The sequence below is a fragment of the Populus alba genome, chromosome 3, assembly GCF_005239225.2.
Source record: "Populus alba chromosome 3, ASM523922v2, whole genome shotgun sequence".
Taxonomy (NCBI): Eukaryota; Viridiplantae; Streptophyta; class Magnoliopsida; order Malpighiales; family Salicaceae; genus Populus; species Populus alba.
Genome location: NC_133286.1, coordinates 538,570 through 562,758, shown reverse-complemented (window position 1 = coordinate 562,758; position 24,189 = coordinate 538,570). Strand labels below are relative to the sequence as shown.

At 33.3% G+C, this 24,189-nt stretch overlaps 2 protein-coding genes across 7 annotated transcripts; one reads left to right on the top strand and one right to left on the bottom strand.

Annotated features, from left to right (window-relative positions):
- Positions 1 to 350: 350 nt before the first annotated feature.
- LOC118035417 (regulator of nonsense transcripts UPF3) lies at positions 351 to 8,396 on the bottom strand. 5 transcript variants are annotated; one of them, XM_035040973.2, is made up of 13 exons: positions 7,966 to 8,396; positions 6,775 to 6,881; positions 6,553 to 6,648; positions 6,330 to 6,428; positions 5,909 to 5,988; positions 5,137 to 5,244; positions 4,234 to 4,378; positions 3,669 to 3,742; positions 2,610 to 3,036; positions 2,253 to 2,351; positions 2,000 to 2,118; positions 1,849 to 1,900; positions 351 to 1,069 (listed from the first exon to the last, which is right to left on the bottom strand). In XM_035040973.2, exons 1-12 carry the CDS (start codon positions 8,106 to 8,108, stop codon positions 1,862 to 1,864), a joined length of 1,536 nt encoding a protein of 511 aa, XP_034896864.1. In that variant the 5' UTR covers positions 8,109 to 8,396; the 3' UTR covers positions 351 to 1,069; positions 1,849 to 1,861. The 5 variants fall into 5 exon arrangements, with proteins under 5 accessions (XP_034896864.1, XP_034896866.1, XP_034896865.1 ...); XM_035040975.2 differs by having other exon boundaries at positions 2,610 to 3,030; XM_035040974.2 differs by having other exon boundaries at positions 3,669 to 3,739.
- A 3,283-nt stretch (positions 8,397 to 11,679) lies between these two features.
- Positions 11,680 to 19,405, top strand: LOC118035416 (KH domain-containing protein At1g09660/At1g09670). Of its 2 annotated transcripts, none has more exons than XM_035040972.2 (8): positions 11,680 to 11,791; positions 11,913 to 12,067; positions 14,452 to 14,537; positions 15,211 to 15,350; positions 16,593 to 16,727; positions 16,801 to 16,917; positions 18,589 to 18,732; positions 18,827 to 19,405. In XM_035040972.2, the coding sequence occupies exons 2-8, from the start codon at positions 11,964 to 11,966 to the stop codon at positions 18,983 to 18,985; spliced, it is 885 nt and encodes a 294-aa protein (XP_034896863.1). In that variant the 5' UTR covers positions 11,680 to 11,791; positions 11,913 to 11,963; the 3' UTR covers positions 18,986 to 19,405. The 2 variants fall into 2 exon arrangements, with proteins under 2 accessions (XP_034896863.1, XP_034896862.1); XM_035040971.2 differs by having other exon boundaries at positions 14,440 to 14,537.
- The last annotated feature ends 4,784 nt before the right edge of the window (positions 19,406 to 24,189 follow it).

Below are 24,189 nucleotides of genomic sequence, written 5' to 3'. Positions count from 1 at the left end.
AAAAAAGCTCTCCATTTCGGTTTTACTCTCAGCCCTGAAGAGAGAACCGAAGACATGAAGAGGCATCTTCAAATACAGTAATCCATTGCTTGAGAAACTCTGAAAAAATGCAGACATTGTGATCAGATAATGAAAGAGCACATGAACAGGAGATTTACAAGAAGTTTCAGATCAAAATCCCAGTGCACTGTGCCTCCATTTACCGCCTCATATCCCCCCCCGGTGTGCGATCGCCACACAGGACCTCTTGTTGATCAGGCAATGAGCAGTGACCTGTTGAAACTTAAACAAACATGAAGGCATACAGCATATTCACTACGGGTATGAGAAAACCATCATAAGCCATCATGTTGTAAGAAGGCAATCTTCTATTTCGGCCGAATAACACCGTCATCAACACAGCCATAACATACACCAATGAGTTCCTACCAGTTACAATATTCATCCACGCTTTTAACCGATCGGTCAAATCCATTCACAACATACCAAGCTTTTTGCAAAAGACCCACATTTGCTTCTCTTCTACAAGATCCGGAGTATAGGAAGCCCTACAAAATAACAGGGGCGATACACAAATGCTCACGAAAAGCGTATAGCAGACTGCTTAATGAGACATATAACAACTAAAGGAATCCTGGTTGCAACTATTTGCAGTGGATATATATACAGTTTAACTTAGGGATCCACCTATAGAAGTAGAGAATATCCCGATATCCAATCAATGGCAAGAATGAGGACACAAATGGCTGCTTTGTTGAGTAGAACCCAGTAAGGGGGCACCCTGGCAAAAACTGTGGTCTTATGTACGATAGTAACAATGATATCTTTCTCTCCTTTTCTCCCATTCCGAGCCGTCTTTGACCTGAGATCGGGATTTCATCAACCCAAGTATTAATTACATCAATACCTGCATCATTGATGTCCACTTTGAATTTTCTTCTAGGTTTCCAAAAGAAAAACCTTCTCCACTGCTGATACTTCACACCTGATCATCTGTCTAACAGAAAGGGACAGCCTCCAGCATACAGCAACTGCATCCTCCAAAATTTCACTGATACTAAGCATTCCACTGCAGAAGTAATGCAAGACAGTAAGACATCATCAACTCAGCAAAAGGCCTACGCAGGAATAGACGTGATGTCCACCAGCTAAAGCAAAAGGCTGCTTTGTAATGAAAGAAACAGATGCAGAAGACCACTGAATTTAAATATAGGACGGTGATGAATTTTACATCTATTATCTAATGTATAAAACCATAATCAAAATGCTTGCAGATTTCTATGTCAACACATTCAACAGGCTTAATTGCCCGTGACAACCTTAATGCAAATCCAACATGATTTTAGATCCCCAACATCCATCCCTTCATATGTCAAGAGTACCAATTATCAAACCAACCAAATGTTGATAATCATTGGTCTTAATGGCCAAGCATGTCAATAGGAACTAGGAAGATACAGACTCAAAAGAGGGAAGAGAAAGGGACGAGATGAGAAGAGGAAGAGATACCAGTTCTTTTTCTTGGAAGGATTTTTTTTGTTCTTAGGAAGGAAGGAAGAAGATTAAAATTGCTATTACACATTCACAATCCCTTTATCTTGCTTCAGACTTTAACATCCCGTTTCTTCCTCTCAAACAAACAAACAAGAACAACAACCAAATTCCAACCACACCTGTTCCTTCACCCTCCTTCCAGGTTCCTCCAACCAGTTTCATTCTCAGCTTATATAACAGCAGCAGAGAGGCCACGAGATTTATGGTAAAGAAGATTCTAGCGGTGTCATCATGAGTGTTTTCGAGTTAAAAGAAGACATACCAAATATTTAAGCGGAAAAAGAATTGACTTACCATTTCAAAAACACTAAGAACCAGAACTGGACTTCTGAACCCACACTTGCTTCTGTAAATTCAGTGAGCAGACCTTCAACATATCAGTAAACAAGAAAGAAATGCAGAAAATGGCAACGAGGTTTAGCATCCAAAAATCAAGTGTAAGCACCTCATGGGACCCGTAACCAGAAGCACCACCTCTTTTAAGAGTCTTCCCCTCAACAGTGGAGCCATCAGCATCCCTCACAGGATGTGGAGGTCCCCGACGACCAGAATGTTTATGTGATCCTGCATAAAATCAAGCATCTGAGTTGAAACATGCAACTCGTATTAATGATTAACAAATGTGCATTGGCAAATAGATGTTGAAGCAACATGTAAGTTGAATGTCCAAACCAAAAAAATAAAATAAAAATTCTAACCATTATCTAAAGAAGAATGATTACTACGCCCGCTTCCAAGTGCTTTTACTTCTCCGCTCCTTAAATTTAAGGTGTCCGCTTTAACATCTCCATGGTTTACTACAAGATAAAAAAAAAAAAAAAAAAAAACAGAAGAGTTATTAAAACAAATCATTCAACTGTAAAATATCCTGCTGCTGAAAGCTGTTTCTTCTTCAAATGGCTGAGGTTTTTTGGCAAATGTTGCCATATGTTATCTTGTATTGTGAGAGAGCAATAAACAATCATTTGAAATTGTTAATGCAATTGCAGGGAACCCAGATGAGCCCAATATCACTACTCTGAACATATTTAGGCTGAAGATCAATAATAGCTTACCTTGTGAAGAATCCAACCCTGACTGTGTAGATAGAGATGCAGATGATGACAAGGATTCATCACTTGCATAGGATCCCTCTGATCTGCGGAGAGTCCACACTACACGATCAGGTCTATCTTTATTTCTGGTTCGCCTTTCCTGCTTCTCATTTGGAAAACCATGCAAATCATTCCCAACAACCTTGTCATCTGGTGTTCCATTTGCATCCTTCAAAACCAATGCATGTGGGGGCCGAGGAGGACGTTTGTCCTTTTCTAGATTTGAGGTTTGCATCTGTGGCTCAGACTGGACTCCAGAGGATTGAATTCGACGCGAATCCTTGTGTAAGAGTATGCTTTTGATTGCCCTTCCAGAGGATTCATGACGCTGGCTCTTTAAAGTGGTCGAACTAATGATATTTCTATCAGATGGTGATATGCTCTGTTGCTGGGATGTGATGCCAGTAACATGGAGAATTAATAACCATGAGAAACATTGTTTCAAAAATAACTAAAGCCTGTCATGGTAATCATGATAAAACAAATGACAGAAGGGGCAAAGAGGCAAAGAGTCATTTAACAATCAAACACAACCATGCATGAATTAGTGCAGGAAACAGAAAATAAATACATTCAAAAACTACTCAGTCAGGATTCGGGGAAAAAAAATCAGTTCACGTCATTTTGGTCAGCATTGGATAAGTATTGTTATTTCAATCAAGAGCAACCCGGAATCATTCTGGGCCACTTCATTTGACACAATCCAACAGCAGCCAAATTAGTTGTAGAACATCCATCCAAGAAGGATCTCTTGCATTAGCTTATTTTTTGTGCCCTCTATTTAAAAAAAAAAACATCCTTCCTCTCTTGCACCATTTTCCAGGACAAGGGGGCAAGGGAAAGTACTATTCAGTTGCATATTGCAATTCCTCTCTTACATTTCCCTTATCCTGCAACTTTCCCTCTTGTGATGCATTTCTGAGGGGCATTGCAAACATTAAGCATGCTTTCTCCATCCATAGCGTGTTATACGCCAATTGAATCACTAAAGAGGGAGGAGAAGAGAAATGGAAGGCTCACCAGTGAAATTTCCTTCTCTTTCCCTTTCAGAAGCAGGATTTTCTTCTTCCCGGTATCAGTAATTCCAGAAACTGCTGGAATAAAAAATTGATAACAAACCATGCTTAATGACAGGACTGAGAATAAAAGTATATTAAAATAAAAGGAACGAAGCATAAAAAACACATGTAATCTAAGAGAAAAGACTCATTTAAATATCTAATGATTATTAAAGGCAGATTTTTGAAATATGAATAACAGAGCAAGGTAAAAGCCAACAATCTCAGACAAGTAGGGAACATGTTCTCTTCCATGAAGAATTGTATGATAACCAGCAGCTTTGTCTTCCAAAAAGAAAACAAGATACTCAGAAAGATCAAGAACCAAAAATTACAATTTTATATGAAAGAGAATGAGGAGTGCTTAACCCAAAAAAATAAAACGGGTGTTAATGCATTCCCTCAAATTGTGAAGAAGCTGAATGCAACTTGTAATAGCATACATGTTTAAAACCATAAAACAGGCAAGAGCTTAGTAGCCAGTCTAAGCATCATTGAAAACCTAAAAATTCAGTTTCACATCATACCAGTTTCCTCTTCTGATACTTCAGTCCCAGATCCAGAACCTAAAGTTACAGCTTTAGATAGTTGCCGATCATCTAGCTTGGGAACCTGCGCATAAATTGATTTCTCTTTTCCACTTGTGCCTTTCGCAGTGTCCCTTAAAACATACTGCCCTCAGACAAGGGAAAGTATTAATAATTTAAAAACTATAACATCTCAATATTCACTAACTATGGCTTCTAGATGATTACACAAACTTAAATTAGGACATCTAAAAACATGCATGTGAGGATCAAAGGACAGAAAAATGGAATGGAATCCTTCAACAAATAAAGCAACAAGTTCCAAGCAAGAAACAACCAGCAAAATTCTACTGGGCTTGTATTTTCATATTTACAGGTAATTAATACCAAGATATTTTCTAATAGAAAACATAAACATTCACATACAATTCGTGGTTTGGATCGAGAAAACAAGCACATAGAGCAACATTTCCACCTTTCCATGTTCAATTTTCTGCAAAGTGTTTTCTTCATTCCTCGCATTTTACAATTTCTGGTGAACACATGATCCCAAAATGCACAATAACCTCAAGACAGGTTCAAGGCACTATCTTCAACTAGCAGAGCATTTCAGAACAGTAGCTCAGCAAATACCAAAGAAACAAGACATCAGATGTTCATCATCTTTTAAACACCACAACAATGACTAATTTAAGCTTCATCCACTAGCAAAGCTTGTTTAAATCATCATGGCCCATTTAATAACTTATCAAGTGTTGCTAAGGGATGCAGAATGTACCAGGCTCAAAGTTCTATTGAAAGAAAATCATGTAAATCACAGACAGCATCCAAGCTAGTAAAATAACTTCAGAAAAGCATTCCCCTATGTGGCTTCAGGAATAAAACATCATTATAAACATGTACCATTGTTGTTGAAGCTCTCTTCTTCTCAGAACCTCGTTTTGATGAGGAAGAGCTCCGACTTCCACTGCCACCAGCCCTTCTGCTCGGTTTCCCATTGGACAAAATCCTCTGTCACCAAAATCAGAATTACTTTATATTGTTATGGTTACAAATAAGATAACCAGTAGAACAAAGAAAAATTATGCAAAGCAAACAGCCACACAATCAGGAAAAACACATCAAATCAAATCAGTTTCACAAATTTAAACTCATCTGAAACCATGAAACAAGAGCAAAGACCTGTGTGCATCACTCTATGAAAAGATATTCTTACAGCAATGCTAATTCCAGATTTCAGCTACTTTCACCATGCCTTTATTTAAAACTGCAGCAAGGAGTATAAATGGTACATAATTTTTAGACATTAGCATCTGAACTAACACAAGGACTAAACTCTTAGCTAACAGGCTAATTTCCCAGTGTGAATACAATGAAAATTAGCCAACCCCAAGTTTAAGCTATGGCATTTTTTGAGTTTTGCATTACAGTTGTCTTTTTTTTCTGAAATAAAGTCATTGCTACTAGAATCCAAGAAAGAAATTGTCCAATTGAAGCAATCATACATGCCAAATGAATCCATTGCAAATTAATTTATAGTAATTAACAAAACATTGTTCTAAATTCACTTAAACTACAGCTTTCACAATAGCACATAAATTGAGATAAAAAAATGCAGCTTAAAATTAATTGATGATGTTCACATCAGTCATAAATATTCAATTTCAAACAATACCCGAGGTCCACTCTTAGCAGCTCTTTTCTGTCGAATAAAGTCCATTAAAGGGGTAACAATGGGAGCATCTTTTGCAACACCTGTAGATACATCATGGGAAAACATAAAGCAAGATTAAATGAAAAATGATATCCAATGCAAACAATCCAATCATTCATTTCCCCCCTATTTCTAGTACTATAATTTCAAAGTGCTGCATTCCAAGATCTTTGTGACTCACTAATATCAAGCAAGATTACATAAAAAAATAATATTCAATTCAAACAGTCAAATAATTCATTTTTCCCCAGTTAAATGGAAAAACATCAAGCAAGATTAAATGAAAAATTATCTCAAATTAAAACAATGCAATTATTCATTTTTTCCCTATTTCTAGTACTATAATTTCAAAATGCTGCATTCCAAGATCTTTGTGACTAACCAGATCTTTCAGCTTCTCTTCTCTCCAATTGTATTTCAGCACTTGGAAGATTCTCGACAGGCTTTGCAATAAATTCAAGGAACTCCAAATACTCAGGATCTATATGTCAACAAGGAAATGATTGTATTTACAGATATCAAAGTGATGACATATTAAGTTCACTTAGAACAAATATTCTTCAATTTCATTCCACAAAAAAAAAAAAAAAAAAACAATCAAATACCTTTCAATATGGTGCCTTCACGACCATCTTTCTTAGACCACTGCTTTGGGACATGCTGTGAAGGAGCATACTCAACAATAGCTTTAAATTGAGTGCCTAAACAATAGATGGAATAATAAGTTAGGAAAAGTTTATCTGACATCGGATCCTGCAATGACAAGCCATGGTTTAAATACAAAGATATTTATATATGGAAGCAAGATTTAAGTATTCAAGATTTACCTTTCTCGTTAACAAATAGGTGGCCGTTAAAGAACTCGGCAAAGTCAATAACATCTTCAGGCCTTTTAAAGTCAATATAGGCTCTAGAAAAGGATTGATGCTTCTGGCTGGGAAACAATTTTAAGAAACAATCAGAAGGAAATACTATCAATCACACACTTCACTGAAAACACGAATTTGGGTTGAAACCATCTATCTTCACATGTCATAATTTGATCATAGAGATTAGTAACTTGAAGAAGGGGATACTTTCCACAGGAATCAACTCATTAGAAAAGCAGTACTGCAATTCTGTCTAAAATCAAACAAGATTTTGAAAAGGAAGCTATAAAACAGTCAAAAGGAGAAATGCCATAACTAAAATTACATTCGTGAATCAAAATGTTCCATTAATTCTCCAATGCTGGTTACCCATGAAGAGGGAATACAAAAAAAAGTTACAGCCTATATTCAATTCGAAACTATCTTTAGACAGAATAAGAAAAAAAAAATAGCTACTTGCACCACATTCTACTGTTAGGAGAAAAACAAACTCCTCCATGCTAAGATAATCCAGACATCACAATCAAACAAAGGAAACACCAGTTAAAGAGTATGAACGACCAACAACCAGAGAAAGACATCAGTTAAAGGATTGGCAAAAAAAACCTAGCATTCTCTGTTTTTCCTGGTTTAATTAAACAAAGACAATCAACTCTGAAATTCTAAAACATTAAAACAAACACCCAGAAGCGTCTTGTTCTACAAATCAGTTGATTGTCCATTAAGGCCCCAACCCATTCCGTCATTTCAGATTCCCCGAGCTTCTGGAAACAACTTCGATTCAAGCCAGCAATAACTCTTGTAATTGGATGTAATTCTGAGCCATAACAGTGTCTTTAATTCCAAATTCGCACCCATTCAAGTTTCCAACTCCCCCATCCACAACAGTTGCCTAAGATTCATAAAGCAGCAGCCCATTTTATAATATCAAGTTTATCCACCTTCATTCAAAGTAACCATCAAACCCTAACTTACACGGATCATGGTTAATATAACAAAACATGAGCAGAACTGCCTCACGCACACAGAAACCCTGATTTAATCTAAGCTCTACACGCACAGAAAACCCTAGACCACACTACATGAAACTAAAATGTCAGATAAAACCCTAAATCAGGTAAAATAAAATAAAAACAAGAAAACCCTAACCTGCTCTTGCCAGGACGAAAGGAGAGCCAGTTGTAGCGGCCAGAGAAAGCAAGGTCGATTTGCTCGACGAACATCGGCTGAGAAACCCCCGGTGGCAAGTGGCGTACCACCACTTTGGTCTTGTCAGACTGACCAACCTTCATGACGAAAAGAAAACCAAAGGAACAGAAACAAACCCTAGAAATCTAAAATCACCGAATCGAAAATGGAAAAAACTCAGTTGGCTTGCAAATTGGTTTAAAAAGGTCGTAAATTAGTGTGAGATTACATCTTAATCGAGTTGAAATCGCATCGATCGAGGGGGGTTACGTGCCCTGATTTTGAGATCGAGCCCTAATCGCCATGCAGTAGGACTGGTAAAGAGGTAGAGAAAGACTGTCGTCCGCGTGTTGTGTGGGGATTGAGAATTTGAGAGAGAGAGATGGGAGGGAGGGGTTGGTGTGTCTATATATATTTCACGCAAAATTTCCTTGTTGGGTGCATAGTTAACCGACCCGGTCCGGGGCTGGTCCGGTCTGGTCTGGTCTAATATTCGGGTTGTTTATTTGTTGGGTTAGTCTGGTTTGTGGATTTATAACTTCAAAACACTAGTACAAAAATTTAAATTAAATCAAATAAAAAAATCTCAGTCCTGAAGTGAGTTTAAAAACACCTTGATAGTGATTCTTCATTAAGATTGGTTTTTTATTGTTTTGTGTGGTTAGTAAATTATTATTTTTATTTTATTGGATTGGATCGGATCATGAATTTAGCTCTGGACTGGATCATAAAAACTAATTTATTTATTTTTAAGAAATCATAATTATAAAAATAAAAAATAAAATTTATTTTTATTTTATTTTATTGAATCGGTCCTATTTAATATATTTATCTCTGGATGAAACTAATCCAATTAAATAATAAAAAATAATTTCAGTGTTCATGTAAATCACAAAAATACCCTGATAGTGATTCTTTATTAAAATCTGTTTTTTATTGTGTTTATGTGATCAATAAATTTAATTGAAGTTAAAAAAAAAATATGACTTGAATGCAAAATAAATTAAAGAACGAAGATTTTTTTTATGAAAATAAATTTTTTCACTTAAAATTGAAAAAAAAAAAAGCCTTGTTTTATTGTTATGGCGGTCTCTTTTTTTTTTAGTTATTTTTTACACTACAAATTTAAATTCTATTTTATTACAATGGCCTCTAATTAAATTATAAACTATGATCATTTCCTTGATTCGTTGAAAATATGCAAAGAAAATAAAATATCGTAGAATGATAAAACTAACAAACATAAAAGTTAAGTGCTAGAAAAATAAAAATAAAATGGCATTGTTAATGTAGGGTGCCATATCAATTTTTTAGATGCATAGTATAATTAACATGGTTGTTAGTTCAATCATATATCTTATACCATTTTTTTTTAAAAAGAACAATTTTTAACAAATGTAATCTTGTTTTGGATCTTGGTATATTATGGATTTACCATTCAGATTTTATCCAGAATGTTTCAGTTTTATTTCGCTTGTTTTTTTTATTTTTTTACCTTATTTTTTTAGAAAAAAAAATCATTGCTTTTTATTTAATTTCATCATTCAACACTTAATTTATTGAAAATTAAAGTTTAAATTGTATCATGGTTTTTTTTTTTTTTGTAATTATCGCAGTCTTGTTACTTTATCTCGTGTTATGAATTTAATAGATTAATCCAGTTGACTATAGTCTTTTTTTTATCTACTTTTATTTATTTTTTAATATTATCATTCAACATCAGGTTGAATATGAGTTAAGCCTTGCCATTTGTTCTTGTTTGTTTTTTATGAAGTTATATCGGTCTCATGATCTAGATAATAGATTTTGCGAGTTAACTTGGGTAGATCTGAATCATTTTATCATGTCCTTTTGATAGATTAATTATCTTTTCAATTTCATCACTTAATAATGAGTTTATTAAGATTTAAACTATATAATTTATTTCGATTTGATTGATCTAGGATTTTTATGATCTAGTAATTCAGGTCATGAATTTAAAAAGTCAACTTAGATCAATTTAGTTTGATATCATCTCAATATCTTTAAAAATAATGTTATTTTATATTTTTTTAGTGAAATTATATTTTTATTAATCGTCCATATTGTTTTTTAATCTGTTGAATTAATCAGGTCACATTAAATCAATTCTTACATAATTTAATATTTTTTACACTAGACAATATCAGCTACACCTAGATAAATTTTTTTACGTTAAAAAAATTAATCCAACCTAAAGTGTAACACATGCCAGGAATCTATTAGTTACCAAATAAAAATGCTTAAATTTTAAAATTAAGTTTAGATAATCAACATTGGTATTTGAAGATCAAATTATATATATATATATATATATATATATATATATATATATAAACAGTACAACTTATAATTTAAAATTAAAATTTATCATTTAAATTAAAAAAACAAAGCATCAACAGTAACGAAATTTACAACCTTTATAGTCAGACATGTTCATGGATTGAGCTGCCCAGTGAAAGGGGAGAGACCGATGATAGTTGAACAGGTTTGTGAGCGTTCCAAATTTGGAATCGTGGATATATTGTGTTTTTTTTTTAAAAAATTATCTATTTTTATTAAAAATTAATTTGTTATAAGTTTTGAATTATTTAGATATATTAATTTTTTAAAAAATAAAAAATATTATTTTAATATATTTCAGCCAATATAAAAAAATATTTTAAAAAAACAATCATAATTATATTTTCAAACAAGCCCTCTATATCTACCCAACACTATGTTATATTACTCTCCATCGTTTAATGCTTTAAAAAAATACTCCTTTTCTATACTTCATATTATCTTACTGATATGTTATTTTCCATTGTATATATTTATAGTATGTTTTCCAATAACATCAACACGGCTCGAATTTTCTTCCATCGATATATTGACACATTGTTTTATAATAACATCTATATTCATGCATTTTATACACTGATTATATTATATTAATATAACATTAATATTACACCTACATATCGACTTATATCAACTTATTAATTTATAAAAATGATAGGATATATATTATATATATATATTTGTATTTTTATAGAAAATAAAATATTTTTTCCTTGAAAAAAAAAATCCATTGCATGTGGAAGGATCTATCAACAAACACAACAAAACGGATCCATTTGACGTATTCTTGTTTGATTTTGTGTTTTAAAATTGTTTTTTAAAAAAATTTTATTTGATTTGATTTTTTTTTGTTTCAAATTAATATTATTTTGGTATTTTTAAATTATTTTAATGTGCTTAATATAAAAAAATAAAAAATATTATTTTGATATATTTCTAAGTAAAAAGCACTTTAAAAAACAACTGCAATCATATTCTCAAACAGGCATGGATCGAAATTATTATTATTTAATTATAATTTTAGAAATATTTAATTAATTAATATATACTATAATTTTGTATAAATCATAAATTTTAGTTATGTTTTAAACTTGCTTCTCTAAATCATAATTATAAAATTATCATAAATCAAAATATAATTTAATAAAAACCATTGAAAAGTGCTTTAGTTTATGTCTTTAAATATTTTTAAAAGTATATTTATTTTTTTTAAAATATAAAATTAGTATTTTTCCAATGATTATAATAAATTAATATGAAAAATAAAAAAAATATTTTAATATATTAAAAAAAAAACTGTAGCCCTTTCATACTCTCATCCGTCTCATCCCCAACTACCAACAATACAATAAAAAGGCAAGAGGGGAGAGAGGCTGAAAGCAAAACACTCATTTTCTAGCTGCGTCTCTGCTCCCATCCACATCCAGTAAGCCCTCTCTCTTCTTTTCATTTCTTGGTTCTGTTTTATTTTTTGTTTCATTTATGTCTTGACTTGTTATCACAGTGTCACAGTTGTCCTGATTTTTTTTTTTCTCGCATTTAAACAGCTACACACTTTGTAATATTGTTCCTTCTCTGTATGTGTGCGTGGTTGTGCGATGGGAGAGAGAATTCCATCCGGGAGTTACTTTCAGTACCCTCCCTCTGGAGTCCACCATGCTACTCCTCAGAGGTCCAGTTCTCTTCCTTCAGATCTTGAAAGGTTAGTTTTTTAAGCCCTTTTGGCTTTTTCACGCCTCATGTTTAATTGTCGTGCTAATTGATCTTTGTTCTCTTGTTGTTATTGGTTGTTTCTTTTGCTTGTTTTCCTTTGCTTGCATACATGGACTTTTGAGTCCTCCTTTATATGGGTTTTGCTATAATTAGTGTTTTTTTAATTTTTGACTTATTTTATGTGGATCATGGTGTTGGTATTGTGCTCAGGGTTCTTTCTTCTAGGTGTTTTTGTTCATTTTGCGGGTATCTGATAATGGGATTGGAAAGAAGGAACAGAAATGAAGGAGTTTTATGGTTTTTTAAACTATCATGCTGGTATTTAAGAGAAAGAGATTGTCTTTGATTCTTGTTTATTGGAAATTCTATTTTGAAAAAGTTCTGTTATCAAAATTGAAGAAAAATTCCTTCTTTTGTTCTCTTTTGAGAGTGAACTTTAGTAAATATTTATTTTTTACTGCAAAACCACATGTTGATTAGGGGATTTAGGGGAATATTTCTTGTCGTGGTGTTTCACTCTCTCTTGTCAAAAGGATCACCATACATTGATGTTTTTTCAAATGTTTCTTCTTACGTTTTCTGTGTTTTATGTTGCTCTTGAGAAAATGTCTTGTTCTTCCTTTTGTTCTAATTGACATGTCTCGCCTTTCTTTCTTAAAAGTTGATTTTTTTTCTTTTCATTTTGGTGTTTAAGTTGCAAGCATCTGCATGTCATTATGGTGCTATTCTTCTCCTCACATTACTTTGCTTCGTATGAAAACAATAATCGTTTTCATCATTTTTGGGCTTAAAAGAAAAGTCCATTGTTATTTGTTTAGATTGAGTTGAGTTGCCTGCTTTCCTTGGAATCAAATTACTCAACTGAACTGAATAAAGTATCATTTTATGTTCTAGCTAGGCTCATTCTATGGACCTTTATTTCCTAATATGACTAAACTTCTTCAAGCTATTTGTCAGGTAAAGAGAAGAATATATTATTAGAAGAGAGAAAGAATGATGCAAGAACGTAATTTTTATAGAGATAATCAGGATAAGAATCCTTCCACAGAAGAAGAAGATCCTCCCTTAATCATTGAACAATGGAAAAATCCTCCACTCCACCTGTTATTGGTCTTGATTAAGTGAAAAACCTATTCCAGATATATAAAGCTACTAAATGGTCGAACAAAAGATACTTTTATCTCTCCGTCATTACTACACATGAAACAGTTACAGGGGACAAGATCTTATGTGGCCATTAGGATATACAATCATCCTTATATGTATCACAGTCCAAATAAAGGCCCTAAATTTGCAGGGTGCTCCAGATGCAGTGAAGAAATTGAAAATAGGAGCTAGAGATTTGAGTAAATTACAGAAAATAATTACAACCCTAAATTTGCAGGGTGCTTCGGTGCTCGAGTGCAGTGAAGAGATTGAAACTAGGAGCTATAGATTTAAGTAAAATCATAGCATAGTGCTTGGTTAAATTTGTCCATGACCAAAGCAAAACAATATGAAGCTGTTAGTAGCATGGTTAAATTAGGGACAGTCGCTGAAGATGCCTTTGTTGGGCATAAATAACTGCCATGGCCATCGCTGCTGGAAATCAACTTCTTAACAATTTCATTTATAATCATATAGTTATGAAGTGTGCCAAAAAATGCGAGTTCCGAACAACTTTTTACCAATGAAGAAGTCTTCAAATCTTCAACTCAAGAAAAGAAAGAAACAAAATGAAGTTATATTTTGACCTTTTCAGCTAATATTTCAAGGTTCAAACTTGATTTAGACCTAGAATAACAAATTTTGGTGAAATAATTGGATGGAGACCCCAGTGTGGAGCTAAGAGGTGAAAAAACTAAAAAAGAGGATGATGGGAACATAAACTGACAAAATAGGTGTTGGAATAATTGGATACCAGCTGGTCTCAGAATATTTCAATATATCAGCCGGTGGATATAGGCCACCAAGTATGTGATGCAGTGTGTATGAGTATTAACACTGAAAACCACTAATGTAGATTTTCTGTTAATTATTTGCTGGTTGCGTAATGTAATGGCTGATATTTAAAACCATGATTGCTGAGATTGTATTAGAATTGTTATATCTGTTCCTGCTTCCTTGCACAGAGTCATGCTTGTGAATGATTGTACGAGTATCTGTCTGCATGCCATTGAAATATACATCAACTACTGCAGTTCAAATGTGAAAAAAACTACTATCTAAATAGCTGTTGTTATGTTCATTGTGAATCGTGTTATGTCTTTCATGACAAGTTTGCTCGTACCCACAATGCTAATCTTGCTGTAAATACTCGGATGCTTATTTTCTTTCCATGACCATTTTTTTTGCAAGTTTTTCCATATGTGATTTGAGTAGTATATTGAGCAGATATTTGGCCGAGTTGTTAGCAGAGAAGCATAAGTTGGGGCCATTTGTGCAAGTTTTACCAATTTGTTGCAGACTTCTTTACCAAGGTAAAGAATCAAACTTATCTTACATGATACATGCTGTATATGCATGATTTCTTGTTGGTAGCATCACAGGTGTTCTTATCTTTTGAATTTGGCAATTTCTATATCAATGTGCATGGTTTGCATACATACCTGCATGTGGATGCGCATGCTATACTGGTACATGAAATCATCATTTATTTGTTTGTTTTATGATTTTTAAGTAGATGATTGCATGCTGGATATTTGTTTTGTTACATGGATGGGCCTAGATTAGGTTCTTTACACACAAATGGGAAGGGAAATCTTGCAACTGTCAATTGATGAAAAACTGAATACTGTCTCACGGAGGCCATTGCATAATGGATTTTTGGTACATATATAGTTACCTTGAAGTTGGTGGTTTTGGTTTATCAGCTTGCCTGTTCTTGTCTGCTTGGAATTTTCGGTACATGTTTGAATTATAAATCACGATGCCCGTGGTTGATCTGCTGGAAATTCTTGAACTATCAGTTTTTAAGGAACACATCAGACCTCATTCATAGCTTTGTCTTATGGTGTTTATTATAGCACACGCTTGTTCTTGTCTGTTGGAAACATCAAGTGTATGTTTGAGTGATACATCATAGTTCCATAGTTGATCTGCTAGAAATTCTTAAACTACACACTTAGTTGCTATACTTTAATGTCACTTCAGAAATCAGACGGGCATCAGCTTACAATCAAGGTTTTGTAGATCATGAAAGATATGAACATGAGAGTCCATTTAGATCATTAGGTCAGCATCCAAATGGAAGGCCGATGGATTTGGAGGGATGGTCTGCTATGCCAAAAGAGGTAATGCGAGTTTGTGGTTTAGTGCCTGACTTGGATACTCCTGGTATGCTATACAGGAAATAAATTTTACCTGACTTGCTTTTTAACTGCCATGTGATGATCCTGCTATCTGGCATTCTTGTGTTTTTTACTACCTATTACTGCAGGGGTTGTTAGCAGTATGTGTTAACTTTGTTGGGAGCATAACACTTGGCATTATTGAATCCAATCTTACAAAAAGTGCTCGAGATGTTCTGCTTCCAAGCCATTCAATTTAACTCATTCCTGTAAATATTTGCCCATATCAATTATCGATTGTGTCATTCTTTCAAACGTTCTAATATATCAATTATTTGGCTATCATATTACCTCCAATTTTATTGGACATTGGTAGTTTGACCTTTCATTATTTCTCTAACGTGCATTTCTCCTTGAGAAACTGAAGAAAATGTGCAAACATAAGACTGTACAGAAGGTAATACCACCAAGTCATCTTCAATGAACCAGAAATTGTTGAAGATCTATGGGAATTAGAAAAACCCTCTAGGAAGCAAATCTTAACTACTTGATCCATCTTTTGATCACATGGGATGGTTTGTTGACCTTGAGTGCTTGACATAAAAGCAATAAGCTTGAAATTTATCAATGTGTGAATGGTATTCAACTACTTCTTACCCTCTCCTGATTCTTTAAGCAGTGTACTATATTGTTTCTTTCAGACATATGTCCGTGAGAAACTATAAATTGTCTGAACTTGCAAGAAAATTCTATGAAGTTCCATCGAATGAGTAGGTGACTTCTACTGGGGGTGCCCATGTTGGATAAAATTATAAAACTGATGTCTGTGTCATCCTAAGGATGATAACCTGAACCCCCATCATATTTTTTCTGCAAATGAATATCATTAGCAACTCAATGATTGTCTGCTTTTTCCAGATATCTGGATCACTTGGAAAATGTCCTGGACTACCCTTTTTGGTTGTCTAAGTGCATCTCCTGAGGAAATTTTGTTTGACTTATGGTGTTACCACCTGTTATAAGAAAAGAAACATGGTATTTCATTGAGGGGAGGGAGTTGTTTAGGATTGGATTAACTTCCATGCCCCATCTTGAACAAAACCCTTCTGTTGTTTACTTGAGAAAAACAGTTCTCCTCTCCCCATGCCCCAAATTATCTCACTTCAGGCGAACTAAGACATCTCAGCTGTAATTTCTGAAACAAAATAATTGATACTTCAACCAACATGTCATGTGTTACTACAGGAGAATGGGCATCTTCAAAGAATGGCCTCATTACCAGCTGCTTCAATGGGTTGGCCTGGGGTCCCTGGAATTTCAAGTACGCCAGTTGTGAAGAGAGTAATTAGACTCGATGTTCCCGTTGACAAATATCCAAATGTAAGTCAAAGATGTTTCTTGAAGTAATGGAGATTGAATTAATTATAATTTCTAGCTAACCCAAATTTGGCAGTATAATTTTGTTGGCCGAATCTTGGGACCACGAGGGAACTCCTTAAAAAGAGTTGAAGCCTTGACAGAATGTAGGGTGTATATAAGAGGCAAGGGCTCTGTAAAGGATTCTCTAAAGGTATGATTGACTATGGTTTTTTTCCCTTTTCAATTCAATTGACAAAGAAGTATGTTTTACATTAATTAGATAGTTAGGTCGCACTTCACGGAGAATCAGAAGTGAACTCTTGGTGGATGACTGTATAGCTGCTACTTGCATGTACTATATCATGTTTGAAATCGAAATTTCTGTTTGCTGTTTGTGTTTCAAGTAACATTGATTTCCATGTTTTCTTACTGAGATGGGTAGCCGTGTCTTATTATCCTATTTTTCTCTCAATGGATTTTTTCTGAAAGGGACATGTTAATTTGTAGCAATCCAACTAATAGCTCTTTGCGAAGTTTGTTTAATAGTGATGTCTTTTTCACTTTGAATATTTATATTCGTATTCCTATTTATGAAAGTTTTGATCAGTATTTGCTCCTTAGTCATAGTTTTTACTACGTCAAGCCATGGTTCCCATGACAGAAATGCGACACATCTAACTGTAACTGGATATTGATGTTGTTTGTGGTTGGTTTTGGTATTCGTGTTAGTGTACATGGAAGGAGTCATAAAACACAATTTTTTTTTCCTGGTATAATACCTAGCCTGCATTTCTATTTTGATCATGGCTGTTCTGTCTTGTTTCCCCCCTTCACATTTCATTATGCATGGATTGTTGAAATTATATTAGGGAGACTTAATTTGGTTTCTTACTCGTATTCTCTTCCATTTTGCACCGTAACTGGATATTGATGTTGTTTGTGGTTGGTTTTGGTATTCGTGTTAGTGTACATGGAAGGAGTCATAAAACACAATTTTTTTTTTCCTGGTATAATACCTAGCCTGCATTTCTATTTTGATCATGGCTGTTCTGTCTTGTTTTCCCCCTTCACATTTCATTATGTATGGATTGTTGAAATTATATTAAGGAGACTTAATTTGGTTTCTTACTCGTATTCTCTTCCATTTTGCACCGTAAACTACCACAATGACAATCTGTGCTTTACTTTATGATGAATTGATATGATGGTTGATTGCTGGTTTTTGATGCCCGAGTATGGTAAATTGGCCACTTCAGTACTGAAATTTGTTCAAACCAGGAAGATATAAATGCGATGTTTATCTTGTTACACCTCAGTTTCTGCTGGTAACTTGGTCCAAAGGCTGGAAGGTTGAGCCTATGGGCTGAACTGGTTCCTGCTTTTGGTTTTGTTTGGGTTAAAGCTGTATACAGGTCCAGTTTCCATTAAAGAATATCTAATACTACTACTCTGAGCTTTGTGCATGCTCGAGTGTGTGTCATCTGTATTCAGGATTTCACTTCTCATTTAGGAGAGTTGGTATTTTATGTTGATGGCCAGGAGTGGTAATCTGACTATAAATGAGCTGATCAGAAATGTGAATATAAACGAGATGGAGCTTCCATGATTCAGCTTCAAATGTTTTTTTTTTTTTTAATTCTTCTGTGTTCTTTGGTAAAGATATTCTACTCGTATTTAGGAATCATAATATTTAATGTAGTCACTTTTTGAAGGCCTAGAAGCATACCATTTATTTGATGTGTTACAGAAGGGAACTTCAGTTAATATTTCTCAACTCTCTTAAAAGATAAAGCTTTTGTTTCGTAGTAGTCATGGTTTCCTTTGATAAATGATTTGTTGACTGCACAAGGAAGTCCAATGATTGACTGTGAGTTTTGTCCAGGAAGAAAAACTTAAAGATAAACCTGGATATGAGCACCTTAATGAACCACTGCATGTGTTGGTGGAGGCTGAATTTCCAGAGGATATAATGAATGCCCGCTTGGACCATGCAATAACAATATTAGAAAGCCTCCTAAAGCCTGTGGTATGGACACGAATGACTAATTGATTTTGCTGTTAAATTCTTGGCCCCGCCACAGCTTTCTGATTTTTCTGACTGTTATGCTTTCTCTCTGCAGGATGAATCCTTTGATAACTATAAGAAACAACAATTAAGGGAACTAGCTTTGCTAAATGGTACACTAAGGGAGGAAAGCCCTAGCATGAGCCCTAGCATGAGCCCAAGCATGTCACCCTTCAACACTGCAGGAATGAAACGAGCCAAGACAGGAGGATAAACCATGTTTATTCATTGCTTGATGACAGCAACTGATTGATTGGGAGCCCTAATGGCTTCTTGATGCATTATACCCAGAAAGCTGGGAGGAACTTTGGAGGCTGAGCATTTGAACGTCAGCAAACGAGCTCCTCTCTTCTGGGCACGATTGCTTGGAATCCTCCATAGGTTGTCTTTTTTCACTAGTTTTGCTCAATGTGCTCTAGCATATATCAAATAATCTCTATTCTTTTCATGTATTATTCATTTGAGCATGGAATTATCTATTTCATTAGTTAAATAAACTAATAATCAGCAATTCAGTTAGGTTATTTCAAGTCATGTAACTTTAAATTTACTTGGAAAGACTTTCTGCACAAGTAACATCTATATCATAACAATTGCTTGTAGTTCTATGTTACTGCAGTATTTTTTACCTTTATCCCGGGCTATTCCTTTTGAAATTCTAAGGAAATAATCTATAGATAATATATTCTTGATTATAATCTAATGAATTTAAAAGAAGCAAACCAAGAAAGAGAAACGGTGAAAGGTTTTAAATTTCCAGTGATAGAATATTTTTTATTTTATTTTCTTTCAATTTCTCAACAAGATTCCAGTTGAATGACAGTGTTTAAAGCAGGCATCTTTACACTTTTACAATGGCATAAATATCAATCTTTGGCTATGCTTGGTTGAATGAATTATCAGAGGAATCCATTGATTTCACAGGTCCTTTTCTTCCTTAGATTGAAGAATATGATCAATCTTGAGGGATTTTATTTATTTATTTTACCCGTTTCTTGTCTTGCCGAGACAAACTAAGTGCTTGTTCCTTTCCACCCTTATATCTTGGTGAATAAGCTTTTAAATCTTAACAGGTCATTAAATTCTCAGCAAAATGAAGAGTACTTTAACATCTATAGCAAAAGGAATAACTTTTCCAAATTGACCTATTTCTTCACCCGATGCTGCAATAGCTGATGATATTCTTGCATGTAGGATGACAATTACGTGACCGTTAGCAATGCAGCTGCGAGTGAGGTTGATTGTATGTCTGGTTAAGTTAAAAAATGGAGTTCTTTTTTGTTGGTGGAACCACCATACTCGTGGCTGTGTCTTAGGTTTTAACAAAAGCGAAAAATTGCTGCTTCATTGTCAGCGTTCTGTCTCTATGTGCAGAGTGAATTATAATTGCAGTAAGTGAGTTTTTAATTTCCTTTGCATAGTTAGGCTGGATTTATTGTTAATGGTCGAATCGAATTTAGCCTAAATCTAAATATATTAGATGGGACGAATCCAGTAAGAAAACCATTTTTTTTTAATTTTTAATTATGTTTTATTTGAAAAACTAATATTTAATATTATTCAACGACACTCCATCAATTAAAAAAAAAAATATCACATGATAACATAGTATTTACAAAATTTGATTGTAATTTTAATTTTATTCATAATAAATATTTTACTTGATTTTATTGTTCGCTCAAAAATCCATGAAAACTGTAGTTTTTATCAAATGAATTTATATAAAGTATTATTTATTTCATGATCTAATAAGAATAGTTAAATCTACAATGTTTAAATTAAAAACCATCAATATTAATATATATATATATATTTTAATTATTTTATAATTTTAATTTGAAAAGCATTCATAACTAAATATATATAAATACCAAACCAACCTTAATTAAAAATATTTTTTATAAAATATATTTTTTTTAAATCTATGCTGATGGCGCATACAACATTTAAATCTTTGCTGTTTGACAAAGGAATGTACTATTGGTCAAACCTAATTAGATTCAAATCTGATTAACATGCTAGAAAACTGACCTTGTGACCAAGTAACTAGGTAACTTCATCCTTTTTTCAAGTCAGTTCTCGAATAAATCTGACAACTATAAGCACAACTAACACCACCCCCTCTGGGGTTGCAACCAACTTGCATTTTTTTTATTTTTTTTTAAGAAAATGAACCATGTGTATCACAATTTAGGGGGAGGAAGGTTTTTGAGGGTTCATGTGTTGAAAAATTCTCTTTCAAGGGTTAACAATGGAGTAAGCTTTTTGTTCATGACTGAGAAACTTCTAAAGAAAACAGACCACATTTATTATTTTGTGAAACATGTGGAATTCTAATCCCTAAATATGAAATTTCTAACAAATCTACGGAAAAGCTCCTTTTTTTTCATTCCTTTTCTCTTATTTTCTCGTATCTTTTAATTCTTTTGAACTATGAGATAATATCTAACAACAAAATGCTCAAGACCTAAAAAAAATAAAATCAAACCAATTAAAAAAAATATGGACTTGCTCACCTTCATTCCCTCTGCTTAAAACTTAAGTAAAATGGTAAAGGAAAACAATGGAGTTTTTTTCAAAATTTTAATCTAACAACTAGAATTTTTAAATTATAAGGAAATAAATTAGGAATTGATGAGTCTACAGGGAAAAAAAATACAGTTTACCAAAAAAGTTATGCCCACCTTTTCAATCTGTCCCTAGTTGCAAACAAGGCCAAGAATATCCAAGTAATTTTCTTGGATTGGATGCAAAGCAGAAAAAAGCTTCAAAGGTTGAATTTTTTTAAAAAAATTCAGCAACCAAATGCTGCCCAGTAAATTCATAAAAATTTGCTCAGCAGCTGATGGGAGACACAAAATGTGTACAGGGGAAATTTCAACCACAGAACAAGTTCACTACCAGACCGACAATGCATGTAGCCAACAAGCATTTTCATTCTCACCTGAGAACTTTCAGAATCCATGAAGTTCCAAGATCATGAAGAAATGGAAAAGGAAAAGGAAGTAAATACAAAACAAATTCATTCAAAAAAGTTCAGAATCTATGAAGTTTCAAGCTCATTAGAAGCATATCCCTGTATATGAACAGCACTGGCACAGTTTATATTCATTCACAGCAAGCATCTAAGGCTGTAACATTTGAAGCATATTTCTTCATTGTTTTTGATAAGAGAAACTAAATAAGTCCAGAGCCAGAGAGCAGCAGGCACACACATCCATTATGGGAGAAAAAATAGCTCGAAATAGCAGCTAGAATCGAAGAAGTTACATCCACTCATCCTTTCTAGTAACATTGAATATATGCATTCAAGATGCTTTGCATCAAAATGCATGATTCTTACACACTTCAATGTCCATCAGAACAAAGAATCATTTTTACAAACTGGGAATGAGACCCTCGGAACTTATTCAAAGAAGAATCTAATCTTCTCTAAGTAATCAAAGAATTCAAATTCATGAAAAGTGACAAATATTACGCAATTCAATTGGAAGATCATCTAACCTCTACACAGGGATCACCACAGCCCAATCTTGGCAACAGAGGAGCAACTTTTCCTCCGAACAAATTTCTTTCAAGCCTGCACAACATTACCAAGGTCAGAACATAAGGTTGATGGGCACCCAACATCAAGACAAATACTATCATCCAAAGCAAGTGCTAGCTAAATAGCTTAATGTTTTGATGTGAACTTTGAGCAACATTTTAAACATTAAGCAATCAGTCGAAACCTAGGAAAAAAGCAGTAAAATCTCCCCAACTGGGAACCAAAAAAATCAAGCTTTAATAATAGAGACACCTTTAAGTACAATAAAAGAGTCAGTCTCGAAGGCCAAGTTCAACTTCAAGCTCATCATCCTCTTCAAACAACTTCAAAAGACGGGCATACTGCTCTTCTCTTTTCTTCTTTTGCCAAAACTTGAAAAGGAAAAAAGCGAGAAACCCTATTGCCACCATGGAAACAAAAATGATGGCAATCTTGGGGATCCCAGTATTGTTTGTAGAAGCAGCATGCTTATCAGACTTCATAGTGCCATTTTTTGCCCCAGAAGAGTCATCGGCTATAACTGCAAACATGAAAAAAAAAAAACCTGAAAACCTGATAGAATTCCGTGAAAGTTACATGCATTGCCTTTTCATTTTCCCCCCTTTTCAATGGGTTCTATGGGAAAATGAAGCGTTATCATTTATTTTAAAAGGATAAATAAATCATGCCCAATTAAGAGAAATAGAAGCATTTATTTTTCGTTTGGTGATAAAAGATTTGAGTAAATATGGTAAAGAAGAAAGAAAAAAGGAGAGGGGAGAGGGAGAAGGAGAGATCCGAGAGAAACAAACCTGAAAAGAAAGGAAGACGAACAGAGAGGAAGAACAACGAGAAAAGTAAAGAAGATCTGTTTCTTCTTCTTAAAAATCCACTCATATCTCTCTTTCTGCCTCCCTGCCTCAAAGCGAAGTGTGCAAAATTGGGTGTCAACTGTTAATAATTCTAATGAATGAAAGAAGAAAGGGGTGTTACCAAGTTGGGGTGACGATTGTTTTTATAAATATATTAAGATTATTTTTAATTTTTTTTATATTAGTGTTGTTTTTAAAGATTTATTAAAATAATATATATATATATATATATATATATATATATATATATATATTATTTTTTATAATCATTTAATATTAACATATTAAAATAATTAAAAAAAAATACTAAAATTTAATTATAATAAAAAACAATTTAAATTTTCATAAAAATCTAGTTTATCACATCTTTCAAATGAGCATGAAGCCTTTGTCCAACTTCGTAGAGAGGAAGTGATTATTTGGTATTGTAGCTGCGGACGAAGTTTACCCGTAACAACAATTTTTCTTGTTTACTTTATATAAAAATTATTTTTTTATTTTTAATTATGTTTATTAAAAAAAAACTAGTGTTAAATATTATTTAATGACACTATATAAATTAGATGGAGATCTCTTGATAATGTAGCATTTGCAAAATTTGATTACAATCCCAATTTTTTTCAAGATTATATTTTACCTGATGTTGTTATGATCTTAAGAAATTTGTGAAAAATGTAGTATTTGTCGGATGTATTTTATATGTGATGGAATTGTAGATAGTTTAATGGAACAATAAAAAATATTTTATATAAAGTATTATTTAGTTTAAGATATAATAGCAATAATTAAATCTATAATATTTAAATTAAAAACCATCAATATATATATATATATATATATATATTATAACCTCAATTTCAAAAGTATTCTTAACTAAACACATTAAACTACTTTTTATTCAACCTCAATTTCAACCACATTTTAACCAAACATATATATTTTTCAAATCAACCTCAACTAAAAGTACTTTTTATAAAATAATTTTTTTTCAAACCACAACCACAACAGTTACCACAATAT